The sequence below is a fragment of the Myotis brandtii genome, unplaced genomic scaffold (assembly GCF_000412655.1).
Source record: "Myotis brandtii unplaced genomic scaffold, ASM41265v1 scaffold240, whole genome shotgun sequence".
NCBI lineage: Eukaryota > Metazoa > Chordata > Mammalia > Chiroptera > Vespertilionidae > Myotis > Myotis brandtii.
In genome coordinates this window covers 839,396-860,897 of record NW_005359064.1, presented here as the reverse complement: position 1 = coordinate 860,897, position 21,502 = coordinate 839,396, and the positions used below count along the sequence as shown (strand labels likewise).

Here is a 21,502-nt window from a genome sequence, read left to right as displayed (position 1 = left end):
GAATGGAACTCAGCTCCATCACCTGTCAGTAGTTATTGAGTAAAATCTCCTTTCACCACTTTAATGTCCGGCAGTGTTTACCTTTGATAATGCACACATATGCTGCTTGTATCTTTTACAAAACTTGGAACTTTATGTGGAAATAATTGTTGGCTAGTTCTATATTTTTGAGGCACTAATTATATCTAGCAAGCAATTCTCATGCTCTGATATATCTGATTTGCACTTGAATTCCAGGAATCACTTTATTTATACAAACTCCAGGATACAGATCTTAACGTATTAGACGTATGGATTAACCAAAACAGATGATAAGTTTAGGAAATCGTTCTCAATAGTACCTCAGAGCTGGCTAGGTCATTAAATCATAAATAGAAATATCTTAATATAAAACAAATAGCCTAGACATATTTATAAAATTATCTAGAAAATCTTAAAGAGAATTTCTAGCATGTACAGCTTTTAATTTTCTTCCCCAAACAGTTTTATATTACATGCAATTAATCACAAAATAAAAGGAATGAAGTAGAAACCAGAAGCATTTCCAGTTTCTAGAATTTTCTCTGTGTGCACTTGAGTGTAGGATTTTTGAGGTAGACAGAATTTTTATTCCAAGTATATATTCTGTTCCCTTTCATCATCTTCTAAATCTAGTGGTTTAGTAAAGCAGTTTTTAAAACTGTGGGTTATAACTCATTGGTGGGGAATTAATCAAATTCGTTAGTGGCTAGAATTACAAAAATGAATTAGTATAAAATGGAATGACATAGAACAATATTCATCTATTCAGGGAATAGCACTGCTACTAGAGTGTCTAAAGCTTTTTCTTCAGTTAAATTTACATGTGTGTCTGTGTGAGTGTGTGTGTGTGTGTGTGTGTGTGTGTGTGTGTGGGTGAACTGGGTGTTGAGGTATTCTTACTGTTGCTTGAGGACAAAATAGTTTAAGAAACACTCCCCAACGCAATGACAGGACTGCTTACCAAACTCGCTAGCATTCTGCAGTCTGAGCTGCCTTCATTCAGTGAATTAAATCAGCCAATATTTATGAACACTTTTTGTTTTATCCAGCAGTCTTCTTGTGCTGAGGTCAGCTCACCAAGGTGCTTGTTTTCTTTGGTATTAGACAAGAAAGGGAGGTTCCACCTATACCAAGGCAAACTTAACCAGTAGGTACTGCATTTTGAGCCAAAAGGAACTACAGAGTTCTCACTATCTTATCAAAGTTTTCTAGTGTACTAGTAAGTATAGCCTCAAATAGAATTTGTAGGAGCATGATGTCAGCACAATTAAAGCAAGAAGTAGCTGAAGGCACTTTTGAATGTATCCATCAGGTATCTCCTATTTGCTTCTAGGAGGGACTGTGTTGATCTAGTAAATAAAACTACAACTGTTCAATGGGTCAAATATTCAGACCTGTCCCACTGACCATGTATAAGCTGCTGGACACAATGAGATAGGTTTTGAAATATATGCCCCCCCTTCATTAGCTACATAACTGTTGTCTTTTCTTAACTGCCATATGACAAATATAATAGTAATTTTTCATTCATAAGAGCATGTGTACGTGTATGTTTTCATGCTACTAATGCAAATATGCTTGATACCAGGAGACTGGGAAACTACAGAGTAAAACTCTTTATAAGAATTAGAAGCTCTATACCTGGCACACAGAAGGTGCTCAATAAATGTCAAATCCAGTGATTGAATGAATTAAGTGCCATGCTTGCAGTATGACTCATGAATAAATCTATTAAAAAAGAGAGTGTTACTGCTATCAAAGTTGATGGCTGATGCAAATGGAAAATGCAAAAGAAATATTACCTGAGTTTGAATTTATCTGGGTAAGATTAACCATCATTAAAACCAGCAGTAAATACTGAAAAAAAGAACGAGTCATTTTTTACTGGTTTTTAAGGCTTATTCTAACACTCTATCATTTTAATCCCTAATAAACCAACGTAAATGAAGGAGATTATCTGCAGCCTGTACAGGATTGGCAGCCATATATTCAGTTATGTATGTGTCCTTCACAGACTAGTTCCAAAATAACAACCCACCCTGGACCTGAAAGGCTTATGAATGAGGCTGATTTATGAGGTATCTTCTTAATCATGCAAGTTTTAGAGAAAAACGCTCTATTCAGAAGTTTCACTTACATCATGTCTCATAAACAGCATGTTTAATTTGAAGGTAGCCGATTATAGGTAAGTCCTGAGAAAGGGGCTATTTAGCTATGTATCCCATAGCACTCATTTTATGATAGTGAGGACAACCCATTTTTAATGACTGGCTGGGAAGACTGGTGCCAGCTCAGACATCATGGGCTCAGACTTGCTGAGGGACCTGAATTACCTTCAAGGTGAACACCTAACTCTACCCAGCAGGCCATGGGCCTGTCCTGGAATGTAAAGGGCTTAAAGGGGAGGACTTAGGTGAGAAAGACACTATCACTTAAGTGCTTCCTCTGGGAAGAACACTTCAGAAGTTCAGGATAAGAAAGAATCTGTAACAAGCAGAACTTCAATCAATAAAAGAAATATGCTTAAAAGAAACTTGAAAGCGGGGGAAGCAGAACTGTTAATAATAAGTTTATAGCCTGGAGGCCTGACACAGAGGACAGAAAATATGTAGAGAATTCCAGCAGAGAAAGAAGTGGAGTTATCCTACATTTCTTTACCTTATAAAGATTAGTCTATAATTTTCCTGAGTCTCACTTACATTACTTTTCAAAGTAATAAGCTCACAGAACCTAAACATTTATGAATTTTTGCCATGAGTTAAGCTTTACTCCCCCCCGCCTCCTGCTAAATGTCAGGATATATTCCTTAGTTTCATACATACAAAACAATTTCTGGAGTAGAAATTTTATGGAAAGCAGTTGTGCTTTTATTACTCAGCCTTAATCATGCCTATACTACATGCAACAAACTATGACATCAATGATCCTTTGGAACCCAGGATTTGAGTCCTGCCCTTGTAATTATGTTAGAAATCTTGACAATGGCTTGCTTTTGTTGTAGGACAACAGTTTGTCTTCTGGGATTTTCTGACCACTCACCTTCAGTCTGGAGTAATTTACTGGAGTTCTTTCCTATATGAGTTTCTATCGATGACCATACGCCTTTAGAGGCAGCATGAATGGGCACACTGATTTCTCTTGGTATAAAGAAGCACACAGTTCGACTCCATGACTCTAAGCCATTTGTTTTCTTAAAAACTTCCCTAAATTATTCCATGCATTTGACTTGCAGATGCACCACTGCTTTATACAAATACTTAGCTTTGGAACAAGGATCTAAAAGGAATGCAACCAGCTCTGCTCCAGTTGTATGTACACGATGAGCTATTTGCACAGCATTACCCCAAACAACTTTGAGTGGTTTCAATTCATAACACTGGCAGACAAGCCCCGTGTATTGCTAACTGTGTGTACAAACTAGACCCTACAATGTGAAAAACGAACCTCTCTCATTCTCAAACCACAACACCTCTTTAGCTTAATTTGGATTACTGTGGATCCATTTTTATGGATTTTGTTTGAAATCCTGTTTGATGTCATTGCTATTGCAAGTCCAGCAAATTTCATTTCTATATAACATTAGGCTAGAGAGGAACATACCAACAGACAAACACACAATGGAGACATGCAGTGGAGTTGTGCTTAATGCATGGATATAATGTGCACAGAGAAGAGGCCAAGCACATCACTTCATTTAATGCGGGCACAGGTTTGTACCAAGAGTTTGAAACATTGTAAACAAGCCTTAAGCAAAGGAGGAAATGTAGAGGGGAGACGAAGCTGAGAAAAATGAGCAGGAAATGGGCAAGATGACTCATCTATACTTGAACATCTGACCTGTCAGCTGGTCCTCGCCTGCGGCAGGGGCGATGCGAATGTAAGGTGTTGTAAGCTGAGTCACGATTATCGCAGCTATGGCAAAGGAAGATCCCCAGGTCAGCATGCATGAGGGAAGAAAAAGCCAGACTGAAGCTAGGCTAGCAAGGAGAATCTCGATCAGTACATCACATTGTCTCAACTTTGTTCCAACAACAAAAAGAGAAGGAAAGAAAAGAAAAAACAAACAAAACAAAAATAACTCACAGCAAGGTGTTGAATTTTCTGAATTATTTTTCCTTAAATAAGCTTTAGCCAGGCAGTTAGATTTCTAAGTATGACACAGTTGTAAACTTTGGCTGAGATTTTGGATAGATCAACTGAATAAATAAGTGCAAACAAACACATTGGTCCCAAGTAAGGCTCTAGACTGGACAATTATTTCCAACTGCTATTGAGTATGATGTATAAAGATTCATTGCTAATTCTGATGATCTAAACTTTAGGCTTTTAGAATTTATTAGATTATTTAAAATTCTGCTGCTTAAGTCACAATATTTTCTCTTCTTGCTAAAATCACCTTTGTGAAGAACATTATCCTCTTTCACTAAAAAAAATAAATTAAGTAGAGAAACCTCTCTGATGACTAAATTTCAAGTAGAGCATTTCTATTTAGGAATCTCATTATTCACATTAAGGGAATGAAAAAAAATGCATCTCACAGCATTGGTGAGAAAAATAAAATCTAACCACTGCCTTTGCTATAGTTGTCATGGTTAACATGTGACCAAAGAAATCATTCAGATTCCTTAAGTGGACCAGGCAGACTTCTGGTTGCCTGTAGAGCTCCATAGTTGTGTTTAAATGGTTAACAGTTATGACACACAGATATTAAAAAAATAAGAAATTAAAACATCAGTTCTAACATGATACAGCTGGAAAATGATGCAAAGAAAAAATACTGAAAAATTAAAGACAGGCTTACATGAAAGATTACTAATTTACATGGAACAGCCTGGGTGCTATTAGAAATGTGGCAGCGAGTAAGGAAAATAGATCATCTACCATCTGCAGACAATTAAACCCAAAACTGCTGCTGCACAATATTTTGAAATATCCCTCTGCATAGTTCAAACAGTGCTGTTCCTTATAACTAGACAACTGCCACAACTGGGTTTAAAAGTAGTATAAACGGCTCTCACGCATTATTAATGAAAACTTTCTAATCTTGCTAAGTGAGATGAATAGACTAACAGTTTGGTCAAAGAATAGAGAACTCCCAGGGTATTACAAAGACAATTTTCTTGATATGACATAGTATGCAATTTTGCAAGCTGATAGAATAAATTGTGAACAGTAAAACGCTATTTTTCAGACTTGTTACAAAGTTGGTACCAATTTCAAATTTATAAATATAATATTTGTTTGGTCATAGACTACTGTTGTTCAACCAACATTCCTGTATGGCATTTCATTACCTACAGGAAAATCGCACCTACCCTATTTTTGAGAAAAATTATATTGCCTTATCCAAAAACAAAGCAACTCTACAATACTGATAAAAGTAAACAATATGAACAAAATGTTATTTGAACATGGCTATGCTGGGCAGCCATGTCTTCACCACTGAAAGGAAAGCTAACTGTAATCTGAGGCTCAAAACTCCCATGGGAAAAAGTACCTTACAGCAAAGATATCTTAAGAATTTTTATATGATCTTCCTAACCTGTGTTGCAAAGGGTTCAATTGTTATTATTATTTTTAGTTACAAGGGAAAACTGGATTATGTTAGAAATTATTTAAAAATAGTGGTCAGCTGGCCACTGCCTGCTTTTGCAAATAAAGTTTTATTGAACACAGTCATGTTTATTTGTTTATACACTGCAGACAGCTGCTCTTGCACAGCAATGGCAGAGCTGAGCAGTTGTGAAAGAGACCATCTAGCTCACCAAGCCTCAAATATTTACCATATGCTTTTTACATAAAAATCTATTGTCCTCTTAGAATATCAATAAGAACATATCAAGAAGACAATCACTAACTTCCGGTAAAATAAAGTCAGGAGATTTCCCATTCACAGGCGTTGAAGATACTTCTGGTGCTGATAAATTTAGGGTCTCCCTTAAATACAAGGTAAGCATGGACGAGTAAAAAATACACTCAGTGTATCAGACCTCCAAAGTGTCATTTCAGTTGCATTTTGTGGGATCTTCTGGAATTTGATGAACCGGTATTTGCTCACCTGTGTTTTACATGACTCTAATGTTCCTTTAAAAATGAATCTGGATCAAATAAATTTGGGCAAAATACAAGACAGAATAAAGTTAAACAGGTGTTTTTCCGTAGGAACTTTCCAGGGGCCCTAATGCACTGATGACGTACATTATGAAGACTATTTCAAATCAAGAAAAGAAAATATTGTCTCTAGAAGATGCTGAATGACAAATCTATGTCATATTTATGTTTCTATTTCTAAATCCATAGCTCAATGATAGCAGATTAGCATATGTAAGCGGTCTTACTATGTAATTTGTTTTCTCCTGCATTGAATATGAGTAATTAAGAAGAATCTTAATTAGCTTTACATCTCTACAGACATTCTTTTCAGTTCTCTTGTCAGAGTACTTTCATTCTGTAGCATTGTGTCCTAGAAAGGACGGTATTTCTTTGAACAAAACTGTGAACAGAAAAACAGTTTACAGAAACTTCTCAAAGAGCCTGGTGATTAAAATAAGAAACATTCAAATTTCTGAATATAGTTAGAAATTATATCAGGACAATGGAAATCCTTCAAAGTTTCCTGAAGGTCTTCCAGCAAAGCATATGCACATTCCAGTACAAATGTAAATTAAATAAAATATTAAACTTAAAAACAGTGAAGGAATTTTGCACAGAAAATTCACTTTAAAATATGACATTAGAATCATGATTTGTTTTCTTTTTGTTTAAGATTTATGGTCTGACTATTATAATACTTTTGGAAAGAATTTAGCATATGTTCTCATGCAGTTTTTGTTTTGATTTCTAGCTACAATGCTATTAGCCAAATCTTAGCAATGGGAGAGATAACATATACAACCCCACTCCCCATACACTAAAAACAAAAACAAACAAAAATCCTCAACACCTTTATGAACTAAAAATCCTCCAAATTTAAAAAGTGACGTATTTATGTATCTGTACTTGGAAGTCTCAGATTATACTTCACTTAACATATTAAGCACCCAGGTAATTTTTAAAATAAATGTATAAAAAGAAAACTCCCAATATTGTCAAGGAGAAACACAGCTGGCACCATGCTATGGAAATTATTATTGTGTTGAAGATTAATGAAAAGTATACATTTTAACTGATTGTTATATCAATTAGAGTGAATATACCTCACTTAATATAAGAAATCTAATTTTCTAACAAGATGGATTTTGATTTTTAAATGTATTTTGTCAATTTAGAAGTCATCACCGACAAAGTCTTACGAAACTAGCATTAAAACCATTTCAAACCTACCAGTTACCGTAAGGCAGCCATAAGGTATGTAAGAGTGAAAGGAAACACGTATACTCATTGCTAAGACACACAGTTGGACCAAATGGTCTGGAAAAGAATCCGATTATAAAAATGTGAATGTGTTTAAAAATAAAAATAAAAATTAGGAGAAATAGGAAAAGAAAAAGAAAAATTAGGAGAAAAGCTACTGTTTACTGTTCAGATAAAAAATAATCCTATAACTGGGTAGACAACATCCAAGCATCATGTATATTCTGTGGTTTGGTGTCTTTATCTTTTAATTCAAGAGACAGAATACTGTCATGAGTTTGCCTATAGTAGACAAACAAAATACAGTAACATATGTCTATGAGGATTCTAGATATATAAATTGAAGGAGGATACATAAAAATATAGGCAATCTCCCATACATGAAGATATAAAATAACATACCTTAGGTTTTTTCCTGTGCCTATTTTTCATGAGGCTTTATATTTGAGATGATTAGTGTCAAAATACACCCTTGGTATATGATTAAAATAAGCAAAACATTAAATTTATAAATAGTATGAAATATATCTTTAAGAGACATCCTCATACTTGAAATTATAAATTAGTTCCCTGTGAAGAAATACCCACCTCCATACATTTAATATAAAGATACTTGTCAATAGTTGTTTCATGAGAACACTGAAGTCTATAAATTCAAAACATTGCTTAGGAAAATGGTTTAGTATCTAAAAATTTAATTAAGCCACCACACTGTCAGCAATATGTGGCAAAAATAGGTATTTGAACTGTTTTAAATTTCAAACATCTTTATTATATGGTGCCAATAAAGTTATTAGACCTGACTATTTCTCTGTTATGACTAAGTAGTCAAGATGGAAATGCTTCCCACACTGCAAAAATAATTTTTAGTGTGAATAAGGAAAAATGATGTGATTATGAAGGTGGTAAAACATTAAACTGTGCTGGAAAGGGAGGTTGCTGCACCTGTACATGTAGAAATTAATAAAATAAAATAGTACTAAATAGTGTAGTTTTGCCTGGAAGGAGAATATCTCCCAAGGTTTCCTCCTGTATTATGATTTTATGACTAGAAATGACAATGTTATGTAATGAATATTAAAATTTGTTTCCCTCCTACACCTAAACAGATTATTTGGATAGAGTTTGTTGCTGTGTAAATTTTTGCAAGTGGCTCAGAAAATCTGAGACGGGACTATTTAGTCAATCAGGTCATCTGACTGCCTAATCATCCTTTGGTGAATTGAAAAGCAAATTACAATATTGATTAAATCTAACTGATGGAAGAAAATGCTCCAAAATCACTGTCTAATTCAATCTATTGTGAAAATAGCAATCCTCAGATTTCTGTATTTACTAGTGTGCTCTTTATATAATTATTTAAATATGTAGATGAACATGCCAGATATTTCATTGTTTTCAGAGTAAACTAACTGGTCAGTGACTTAATTATAATAAAGAGGAGGACAGATACTTATACAATGCAAGTCTATAACTGGCGAGAGGATCTGTTGGGTGAAAGCCATGAGCTACAGTGGAACATCAGGGGTAGGAGTTCAAACACTTGGGATCAAGCCCATAATCATTGGTTATTAGCTGAGTGACCTTGGTACGTCAACTTGTCTCCCAAAATATACATTTTCTTCATCTTAAAAAAATAGCAATATCTGTGTCCTTTTCACAGTAATGTTAAAGAAATAAAGGAGAACACATGTATTAAAGTGATTTTCAGCTCTGATGTTAAACATAAGGCATTATAAATTAGGCACTCTGGAAATTGATTTACTTTTTGAGACCTCAACGATGTAGAATTCAATAAAGCAATTTGAGCATGGGCAATGACCTGGAGGTCTAAGATCATCAATACCCCATTCATGGGCCCTATCATACTGTAATAATTAATAGTTAATAGCATATTATAGTTTACAAGACTCATCAATATCTTTAATTTCATTAATTGCTAATTTATTCCTATAAACAAAGGCACTAATCACATACAACATATGAAAAATTTAGTATTTATAAATCAATATAGATTCTTAGAAATAAAACTATGAACCCATGAGGACCAAGAAAATATAAATGGGGTGAGTACCTCACACAATGCCTGGCACATAATATGAAACTATGAAATATTTGTCAAGCAAGCTGAATAAAAAGTCATGTCTCTTCATAAATAAGAATTCAATGAGAATTTTGAAAATGCAGGTGGACATCCATAATACACTTAAACTATGTTGCCTGACAGTTGAACAATGAAAACAAGATATTTTTATCCGACAGAACTCAAGTGACTACTACCTATTATCTGAGTAAATCTAGTGCCACAGACCCAGTGACGCCTTCTTGCCGTCATATCTAAATTAAACACACAGAACGAGCTCATTGTCACATGGTTACTCTAATGTCTGAAGGGGTGTATTTAATTCCAAGTGTTAATTTATAATGCCTCATTTTAATGCAGCATTTTACATTTTGCAAATTTTGTTGTCATACCATCACATGTTAACCACATGTGATGGTTAAAATCCCACTGCAAGGTGGACACAAGGACATAACAGCTCCGACACACACACAACTGGGCTTTCTTGTTTAGCAGGTGCCATGTGGTAAGCTTGGTGGTTGGCTCTAGGCATTTCTACAGCTCATCCTTGATCACATTTCCCAGGATTTGAACCAGGCATGGGAAACAGAAGTTTCACAATAACATCACTTGGTTACTGGGTTCAAGGAGACACACATCATCAGAAAACAAACAAACAAACAAAAAATCCCATGCAGACTCTATAGAACTACTATAACTAGATAATTCTTTAAAAATGACAGCAGTATTTTACTACTCTGTGTATGAAGAGTCACTAGATATAGTAGTACTACATGTGGTACTATGGTTTAAGAAGTATACTGAGATCAGATAAAATTTTATTTTAAGTTTTAAAAGATAACCATTGAAAACTGCTTGGACCACTTATTTTAAGAAGCATTTTAATGTTAATGTTAACTGCCAGTCAATATTAACTGCCATTAGTTCCTAATACATACCTACATGCACACACACATGCACACATTTCAATGAATTTAATATTCCAAGAAGTTTTGAAATACCCTCTAAAATCTTAAAGGAAATACATTAGGAGAGCATTCCACAATTTCAACCTACCTTTTGTGGCCACTCGAACACAGTCTATTTTGGTTTCCTGTGTCAAATAAAGAGGGGGAAATCACTATTCATGTTTTATTTAAAACAAATGCAAGTATCTGCAGTTCTATGTAAAAACTGTTAATGAAAGGTCTCATTAGTCCTAGAGTAGCATTAATCACATGATGGTCACTCCTTGAACCAAGCTCAGATACACCTTCTGGCTCCAGCCCAGATGGGGTGGGCATTTCTGGAGCAGATAAGGAGCAAGGAGCTAACTCAAAAATGTCTCTGCCTGGTGGCCCCTGGCCTCCTCCTGCAGACCCTCACTTGCTCCCTGTGCAAGCACTGCTGGAGATCTCTGTCCCAGATGTCCTCTGTCTTCACAGGCAAGGTCAAGTCAGGGAGGACACCCAGACCCTTGCTGTGCAGGAGGCAAACCATGGTCACATCTGGGAAACCTGCCTTCTAGGAGACTGTACTATCTTATCAGAGTTCTGCATTGGTCTGAACAGGAAAGGGAAACTTTTCAAAACAACTCGATAGATTTTATTTTGTTAACATCTCATCTTTTTAAAGCTGTTTTCTCTTTGGAAAAAAAGGTACCTAATTTAGTCACAGTTATAGGAAGCATAAACTCTTGTGGATTTGAAGAAACGGGACAGAATATGCTGAAAAGACAGATGTTGTGAATCTCACAAGAGTTTAAATGAGTTGAATGTATGTGTTGTAGCTATACTATTTTCCTGTAAAATAGTAAGCTAAGCAGAATTACTAGCCAACTTTTCATAATAAGTAAAATCTGAAAATAAAAACCATCATGTTGACAATATATTCTTTTTTACCAAAACAAATATGAATATATTCATTTCTTCCCATACATTTCTGTAGGTGAAAATAATTTTAAAAAGTGGAAAAAAACCCCACATTTGTTTCAGTCAAAACACACAAAAGCATAACTATTTCTTACTACTTTCTTACTTAGTCTATGTTCACATTCATAACCCTAAATAGCCTAAGTGAACAGCCATCTATATAACTTACCCCATTGGCTCTGCTAGCAGCTTGGAAATAAATTCTGTAGCTTTTATGGGGGAGAAGAGGAGTGTTCCAGTATCCATTGTATGTCTTGTTATCACCAATAGTAAAAGGCTGAGCTGCTTGCAGGCTGTTTGCTGGGAATTCTGCAGCAAAGTAGTACTGTGAGTTCAGGATAGAGGCGTTCTGGAAGTGAATTGGCACTGGGTAGCACTTTAAGATTTCTGTTGTCTTTTTAGTTCTTCGAGAACGTTCTTCCTCAACAACTATTTGGTAGACACTAAAAAAGGAGAGAATTATCAGTGATATTTTATAATAACTGAGCTTATGCCCTTTGCCTCTGATTGTGTGGACCCACAGGATATCCAAAATAAACAATATATAGGATATAGTCAATAATAAGTGCTTAGTACATAATGGACACTCACAAAGCACTTGCTCAATGAGAAAGGGAAAGTGCTTAATCTTTCACACAACTCTCGTCCCAAATAATACAATCTATTGAGGGAAACAAAATTCACATAATTACTGAAGTTTTACATAACAATCTCCGCTGTTTATGGGAGCTGGACACTAAAATACTACTTTTCTTACATGTGATCGAGGATGAATGTGTAGACCAAGCATTTCAAACTCAAAGGCTAACACCAGCCAACTAAATGAGGCATGTGAACCATGGACCATGAGTTTGACATGCTTGGTGTAGAAAATTAATCTAGTTTACCTAATAAACAGACTTATATTAACTGTAAGTTTATTTTTAAAGGCAATGTATTATTTTCATCAATGACACTTGTATGAATTCATGTGAAGTTTTAACAAGTCAGAAAGTATAATGTGTAATGACTCATGTTACTAAGGTTTGACTTCAATATTTTCTTATATTCCTTTGCCCTTCCCATATTCAGGCAGAGGAAAGAGATGGCACAAGAATATCAGATAAAAGGACTGGAATTTCAAATGCCAAGGCCTTGGAGTTATAAGCAGTTTCTAAGAGTAAGTGATGAACAGGGCTTCCTGAATTATATATAACGATAAGATGGAAATGATCATCCTTCGAAGATGCCTGCAAGGATAGATACCTCATGAAGGAGTGGATTTCCCACCTTCCCTTCCCTGCCCCTCCAATGTCTTTGAATTTTGAAGTAACCTGAAGAGAATGGAAAAAAAGCTGAAAAGGACAAACTTAATAAGATATATACATTTACTAGAATGATGAATAATTGTGCATTTTGTTGAAAAAAAGTTTCTAATACTGAGAAAAACTAAACCTTGATAACAGCTTTCAAAAATTGAATCCAATAAGCCAGTCAGAGAAAGACAAATACCACATGACCTCACTTATATGTGGAATCTAATGAACAAAATAATCTGACAAATAAAATAGATCCAGAGACATGGAAGGACGCAATAGACAGATGAATCTCAGAGGGAAGAGGGGAAGGGGCAAGAGATCAACCAAGGAACTTGTATGCATGGACACAGATAATAGTGTGGCGAAGGTATGGCTGGAGAGGGGGCTGGAGCGGAGTGAAGGAGGTTAATGGGGGGAAAAAGCAGAACATCTGTTAATACTTTCAAAAATAAAAATAAATTAAAACAAAACAAAACAAACAAAAAAACAATCCAAACTCAATTCAAGTCCTTCTGGCAAAAAGATGTATCTTTTTCTTACCATACTAGAGAAGCACTGTTTCTCCATTGAACAATGCTGTAATGCCGGAGTTGCTCAGTATTGAGAACTCATTAATGCCTACCATGCCCACAGGCCTGGGGAAGGCCTAGAGAGGTCCCTCTTTGGGCTCTCGTCCCTGTGAACTCTGAATTTGGACTCAGTGAAATTACCTGTTTCTGGAGTACAACCACTTAGCGCATTAGTGTAATGCAATGTTAGCTGCCCTTCAGTTTAAATTCTGTCTAAAACAAAAAATTCTGTCTAAACAAAAATCAATTGTTGTAGATGTAGAACATCAAAATGATTGCTCAGAACACAGATAGTCCAGCATGTTTACAGTGTAATGATACAGTGAATTCTGAGCAGTGATGTAAACTTAAAAAAAAAAAGTAATACAACTCTCACTTCCTAACATCAGAGACTTTGGTTATATAACACTAGAGGCCCGGTGCACGAAATTTGTGCATGGTGTGGGGGGTCCCCTCAGCCTAGCCTGCACCTTTTCCAATCCGGGACCCCTCGGGGGATGTCTGACTGCCGATCCCAGGGATCAGACCTAAACTGGCAGTCAGACATCCCTCTCACAATCCAGGACCGCTGGATCCTAACTTCTCACCTGCCTGCCTGCCTGATCACCCTTAACTGTCTCCCCTGCCAGCCTGATCACCCCTAACCACCTCTACCTGCCGGCCTGGTTGCCTCTTACTGCCTCCCCTGACAGCCTTGTTGCCCCCAACTGCCCCCCCTGCTGGCCTGGTCGCCCCCAACTGCCCCCCTCTGCAAGCCTGTTCACCCCAATTGCCCCCTCTGCCGGCCTCGTCACCAGACGCAGCCTGATGTTCAGTCCTCTGGTCGTCCCTCACTAACCCCCATGCTGGCCTTGTTGCCCCATGCAGCCTGCTATTTGGTCGTTACTGTGACAGAGTCCCAGACAATTTGCATATTCCTCTATTATTAGTATAGATGCTCTACAAATCTGGTAGAATTCTAACTGAATGATGTATCCAACACAAAAGGAACACAATAGAGGTAAAGTGGAGTTTGATTTCTTACCCTTTCTCCCTGACTTCTTACAGCTACAGTCAGATGTGGCTACTTTATATCTTCAGCTTAGCCAGTGGTTCAGTTAGTTGATATGTCGTCCCATGCCAAAAAGGTTGTGGGTTTGATTCCTAATCAGAGCACATACCTAGTTTGCAGGTTTGATCACCAATCAGGGAGAAAATGGGAGGCAACTGATCAATATTCCACCCTCCCTCCTTCCTTCCCTTTCTCTCTAAAACAATAAAGGTGAGGATTTAAAAAATATATCTATATCTATATCTATATCTATATCTATATCTATATCTATATCTATATCTATATTTGCAAATTATTTAAAATTTCTCCCATCAAGAATTGGGTTGGCCAACCTTAATTACTACATTCAGCCAACAGAGTATAACAGAGAGACAATGCGTAAATCTCAAGGCTTTGGTCAGAGAAGGCCAGGAATCTTCAGTCTGGTTCCCCAGGGAAGTTAGCTGGGAAAAATAGCCAGGCACCATGTAGGTGGTCCAATGACACTGGACCTCCCACCCTAGGGAGGCCACAGGCAGGTACTCTGCATGGCAGTTTGGAATAGCTCTTAGTCAACAGTCAGCATCACCAACAGCCATGTATGTGTGCCATCTTGGAAGGCCACACCACTGAGCCTTCAGATGATAGCAGACCATTAGGGACCCCAAGTAGGAACTTCCCAGTCAAGCTTTTCCTGGCCCCCAAATCATGACAAAATAGAAAGGTTGTTTATAGCTATGAAGTTTTGGTATAGTTGATTATTCAACAAATATTAACAAGAGTATCAGATCACAGAATAGCAAGAGTAAAGAGTCAAGGCCAAAGCAAAAGACCATAGCTTCATCACAGGTGACAGCTGGCCCAGAAAGAAGTTATGCCAATAAATACAAACAGCAGTGAGAAAGTGTGACTTTTCTCTTAAAATGCATTTAATAGGGGTGGGAGACCATGGCATATACATCAATCTAGGCTCTAACCCTAATTCTGCCAACAACTGAGGTTTTAAATGAATTTCTTTGGGTCTTATTTTTTTCTTATGAAATGAGATAATTAGATGGATTTCTACGACGCATTTTATATTTTTTATTCGTAATTTTTTATGCAGCATATAAAAATTATTACCACAAAAAGGATATATTAAAGGAATCAATTGCTTTTCAAAGGGATTCTCCATTAAATAAAATAATTGACAGAATTGGCTCCTTCTACCAGTCAGTTTTTCCAATTTATTTTCTATATTATATGAATTTCAAAATTTCACTTTAACAACTTCCAGGAAGTGGAAATATGAATATACCTGGGGAATAATTCTATACAAGAAATACTAGGCCACCTTTTTATTTTAGTTTATAAAATTATTTATTGATTTTAGAGAAAGAGAGGAAGTGGGGAGGGAGGGAGGGAGAGAGAGAGAGAGAGAGAGAGAGAGAGAGAGAGAGAAAGAGAGAGAGAAACATAAATTTGTTGTTCCACTTATTGATACATTTATCTGTTGATTCTTGTATATGCCCTGACTGGGGATGGAACTTGCAACCTTGACATAATGGGAGATGCTCTAACCAACTGAGCTCCCCAGCCAGGGCTCCCACATGCAGGTTTTATTTTCCCATTTTAAGATGAGAAAACTAAAATTCAATGGTTAAGTGTTCATTCATTTGGAGCACAAAGCTAATTAAGTAGATGTCATTTCTTGACCATCAGCAAGACAGTACTAGCATGGCCTGCTAAAAATTTAAGTAGATGTCATTTCTTGACCATCAGCAAGACAGTACAGTACTAGCATGGCCTGCTAAAAATTCCTGGTTAAGACAGGAATTTTCTACTTCCTCATAACCAATTTGAGTATTGTGTAGAGAAATTCTCTCTGATTTATCAAATCAAGGGAGCCATAGATGGTAATTATACCTTTGACCTCAATTTCTTCTCCCATCTGTACTAATTGTGTCATTAACGATTTCCAGGATGGAGACTCCAGGATCTGCAGTGACAGGCTGGTGTCTTCTCCAACTCCTGCTCCCTCCCAGAAACCTCATCAATGGCACATGGGACAGTGATCACTCACTTCTCAACCTGCAGGGAGCGCTCTCCTGATTCTAACTGCTAGATAAAAGATTAGCAGAGCCACTCTGGACCTTTCACAGATCCGAGTCTGGAATTCTCCTACCACAAACATCTTTCCTCTATTCCTTCACCCTGGCCTGGACCTGAGTTTGTTATTTAAATGCTGTTTTTCCCAACACACGGAAATCTTTTGTCGCTCTCAGCAGATGACCTTACCTCATAAAAAGTCCGAGGTCCTTTCATGACCTCTCTCAGGGATTTACAATCTCTTCCCCCATTTCATTGCACTCGTGCTCTGCGCCAAACTCCCAGAAACATGTTTTCCGTAAAGGCTTGGAGCTATTTGTGTCCTTTTTATCAATATTTTCAAAAGTCTTATAAGTTCCTGGAGGAGGAGGTCTATGATTTAATCATTTCTGAATTTCATGACACTTAGAATGAAGTGGTCATGAAATACATATTTTTGAAAGCATAATATAATCCGGAAGTAATTTCTATTCTCTCTATATTATATGTAGTAGTAAGGAAGAATTACACTGGTATTCACAAATATGCTTTGCTTAACTACAATTCAATACTAAGTTTATTTTGTATTCATTTCCTGAATACCCAAGAGCTAATAGAAGAGGAAATTACCATGAGAAAAGTTTTTTGATATGAAGGATGCTGGTATAATTGTAAGTTTATCTTGGATAGCCCACAATGAAATAACGAACCTTGAGAACATCAAAAGCTGCATCTCTGCTTTCTCTACCCTCTTTGCCACCTCCATTTCTCACTTTCCATCATTTCCCCCTAACTTTGCTACTATGTGTGCTGTGTATCTGTTTACTACTGTACTGACTAAATATTTTTAGCACCTACTCTGTGCCAGGCCCTGATCTACTTTAACTAGAACACTATGACATTTGACATTTCCTAATAAAAGAAAATTTTGTCTTGTAATTTAAATACCATCAGACTATGGATGAATAAAATTAACTTTTCTAAGCAATGATTTTATGAAGGTTAGATGAAAATTTGAGAATTAAATGATCATGCAATGGGCCTCCATTTTAGCCAGCTGGTATGTTAAACTATGTACTGTATTCCAGATATATTACTTTTTTAAAAAAAATATATTCTATTGATTTTCTACAGAGAGGAAGGAAGAGGGCTAGAGAGTTAGAAACATCAATGAGAGAGAATCGATCAGCTGCTGCCTCCTGCACACCCCCCACTGGGGATGTGCCCGCAACCAAGGCACATGCCCTTGACGGGAATCGAACCTGGGACCCCTCAGTCCATAGGCCGATGCTCTATCCACTGAGCAAAACCGGCCAGGGCAGATATATTACTTTTTAAATGGCTACCATCTACTCATCTTCAGATATATTAAAGGAAGAACTAAGTTGACTAGAGCAATTTCAAACTCAAAATGTCTTTTCATCCTTGCTCGCAAGACAAATTCGATTTGCAAGCATCCCGACCTCAAATCTATTTGCTCTTTAATAATTTAAGCCCTGAAAGGTCAAGAAGCTCTTTTCTATTTCCCTTTATCAAAGTTCAAGCACTAATGAAAAATAGCTAAATCTTATCTGCTGACCAATTGCCACACACTGCTGTCTCTCTGATGGAGATTAACACATTATTGGCACCTAGGTCAATGGTACCTTGCCAGGACTTTAAGACTGATAGGTTTTTCATTTGTACAATTACCATCATTTCACTAATGAACTTTATAAAAGCTTTGCAACCACAATTGTAATCTCAAAAGTAGATTTGAAAATCTCACTGTTTGATGTTTTTTTAATGTTTTTTTTCTTTAAAAAGTGATTAAAACCCCCACAAATCCTCAAGAATAAAAACCAAGCAGAAGTTTCTAGCTTAGTGAGCTGAATTAGAATTCTATTATCCTTTTAATGTGTTAGTCATTCTCCCATAGTTTATTAAAGTCACACCATTCCTAGCCTGGTTCCACCATTATTCTGGAATTTAAAGTAACATAAAATCTTCCTGCAGCATTTGCAATATGAAGGCACAATCCACAGTGAAGATGAATCTGCCAAAGATGTGACATCACTATATCATGACTTTCTTAGGGAATGAAATTTAACTTAAAGTTTAACTTATGCTATGCTTTTCTATAACAACACTTTAAGGCTTCCACATGGAGAATAGGAAATCTCCATTTATATAGAACTAGAGGCCTGTGATAAAATGTTTTTGGTCTTTTCAAACTTTGAAAACTCTGAGGGAGAGCCTGCTGCAGATTTGAAGTTGACTTAAAAATTTCTATCCTAATTCATTTCCAGATTAAACCCTTAGTTGTACATCTATTTTTCTTATTCACTTATTCTACTTCTTATCAGCATAAACTATTGGAGGGTTATCCCACTGGATAACAGAACAGGTGGCTGAGTGAGAGAGGAATGTAATAATCCATTTTGTTGTTGCTTTGCTAAAACTTCACAGTGGGCACTTCTGACTATTTCAAGGACTTAGAATAGTGTTCATTTCATGGTACCTATAGTGACCTTTAGCTTGATTTGCAATTTTTGGTAAAAACCATCTATTCTAAAAAATAGAGATTAGTGTTAATATCATCCTGAAGATTAATATTTGTGGATGAGGGCAAATGAAAGTATAAACTATATGCAATGCATGAGAAATAAATGTTTAATTAAGGTTCGTTGCCATGTAACAACACAGAATTTACTTCCTGCTTATTCTATTCCTAAACCTGTCAGCATTTACTAAAATGACAACCTATTTAATACAAAAACCTGGTACAATTGAACTAATTTTTAAAAGTTTTGCCACCAGTTTATAATTAGGAAGAAAGGTTATGTTTGTTATCATGACTAGGATTCCTTGGAGTCCTTCATGTAACACTGGAGCTGAGAGGGGCTGACCTAACATAGTCCTGTTCACTGAACCATAATCGAGGACTGATAACTCGTTTTCCACAGACAATGGGTACTGCATAGCACACACAGCATAAATAGATCTGTGGGACTGAATATTCTGTGTTAGCAACTTTAATTTCTCTTTGTCCTGATTTTTTTATACGATTGGCTATAAATTGCTGTGGAATATTTGCAGGGCATCACAAATATACTTTATGTTCTCTCAGCCATAATTCATCACAAGGAGCCTGCGTAGCATCTGTAAGTTACTACTGTGTGTGTGTGTGTGTGTGTGTATGTGAAGCATGCCTGAGCATGCAGGCCAATATCCTGCTGCTCTGCTAGTTAGTGTTAAAATCTGATATAATAAAATATTAATTATAGCTGAAAGGTTGGGCGAGAAATATGAACTCAATTATAGTTCCATATTGTGAACAAAAGGCAAGAAGAAAAAATCCTTTAGTTATGGAGGTTTGGGATAATAAAAGAGCAACTAGGACATTAGACTCAGGCTGAGAAACTCCGTAAAGGCCACCTGTTATTAATCTTCACAACAGGCGCCACATTTCTAGTAAATTAGTCCTAATGGAACATCTTTAAGAGTGACTTCTCCCCTTTTTAACAAAGACATTTTTCTTTGCATATTTTATTGCACTAAAGTTTATCCTAATTTATTCATCACAATTGCATAAAAATTATAATTCAAGGTCAGCTACTATTATTAAAACATTTTCTCTTTTTAATAAATTTTAACTTTCTTTTACTTGTTGACACAAAGCATTTTCTCTTATAGTGCTAGTGATTTGAATAAAAAGAGAAACTGAATACTATTAAAGCCACATTGGATATCTTAATTATTATATGTTTGTATTACATTCAATTCAGAATATTTCCGTTCCTAAAAGTAGCGATACTGCAGGCCAGGTGAGCTGAAATGCAAATGCCACCGTCAAAGAGGCAGGTGCACCAAAGCAGGTGCATGCAGAGAATGCTGAACCGGAGTCACACACCACAGGCAACTGGTTCCAGCTTTGCCACTATTGTCGACTGACCACTAATGTCCTTTTCAGGTCTAATATTTTATAATTCCTGGTACAAGATCAGGCAAGTTGTAAAATCAACAAATGAAAATTATTTCATTCATGTTTCTTCCATCATTCTATTCTAGAGTATTTATCAGGTATCAAGCCCTGTGCACACAGGGAAGAGTAAAAAGAGGAATAAGGCACAGACTGTCCTTGTCCTCAAGAAGCCCAGCCTGAGGGTGTTAGAAACAGGTCACTAAAGCCAAGAACTATTGTGATGAGGATCTCAGAAAAGATTGCACAAAGTGTGACTGGACACACGGAAGAGTGTCAATGTGTACAACGAAATCTCTTGCAGCATCTGCTTCATTGAGGACATCTGTCCTGAACTTCATGCCTAAACATTCCTACTGCTAGGAACATCTGAAGGCTGCTCCTGCACTGCCTACAGACACCAACTTTCTCCCCAAAATAAAGAGGTTTTATTTTATTTTATTTTTTTGTTAATCCTTACCTGAGGACATTTTTCTATTGTTTTTTAGAGAGAATGGAAGGGAGAGGGAGAGGGAGAGACACAGAGAGAGAAACATCTGAGAGAGACACATTGATTGGTTGTCTCTCCTGCACATGCCCCGACTGGGGCCAGGGTTTGAGCCTGCAACTGAGGTACATGCCCTTGACATGAATCCAAACTAGGACCCTTCAGTCCATAGGCCGGCACTCTATCCATTGAGCCAAACCAGCTAGGGCCTAAAGGTCTTTATATTCCCAATGTAGCTTCGATTCACTCCACCACTTATACAAAGAAAACCTCTGCAAGTTCCAAGTTTTCCCCATCAGACTCACCAGAACAGCTGAGCTTCCAAGAACCCAAGATGATGCTTTATCAATAGCAGAGAAGACTGAAGGTCATGGGAGGACCAGCTCAGGAAGTCCTGGCAAGCCCCTCGATAACTGTAAGAGGAACCCTAAAGTAGCAAGATCTTTCCTCACAATTTCCATACTGCCCAGCTCCTGGCAGAACTACACTGTAGGGCAAGAAAACTAGGGGGAGTTATGTTGACTCCCACTGCCACCTGTGATGCCTGAGGTGAGGAGCAAGAATGGAGGCATTGCTGCTCTTTGGGATGGGCAGGGAGAGCAGCCTGCAAACACTCAGAGTTCTGGTCTCTGGTCCCCTCTCCCTCTCCCCGAATCTCTGCCAGGCAAATTGAGAACTATTCCATCTACCTCCTGTAATTACTCCTCTATACAATGATCCATA

General features: G+C 36.9%; 1 protein-coding gene across 1 annotated transcript in view; it reads right to left on the bottom strand.

Moving 5' to 3' along the window:
* The window catches only part of PTPRM (protein tyrosine phosphatase, receptor type, M), a 465,580-nt gene that overhangs the window by 211,868 nt on the left and 232,210 nt on the right, over positions 1 to 21,502 (bottom strand). The window contains exons 11-13 of the mRNA XM_014540254.1: positions 11,537 to 11,810; positions 10,514 to 10,550; positions 3,859 to 3,933 (exon numbers count right to left, since the gene is read on the bottom strand). Coding sequence (XP_014395740.1) covers positions 3,859 to 3,933; positions 10,514 to 10,550; positions 11,537 to 11,810 — 386 coding nt within the window. The remainder of the gene's footprint in view (positions 1 to 3,858; positions 3,934 to 10,513; positions 10,551 to 11,536; positions 11,811 to 21,502) is intronic.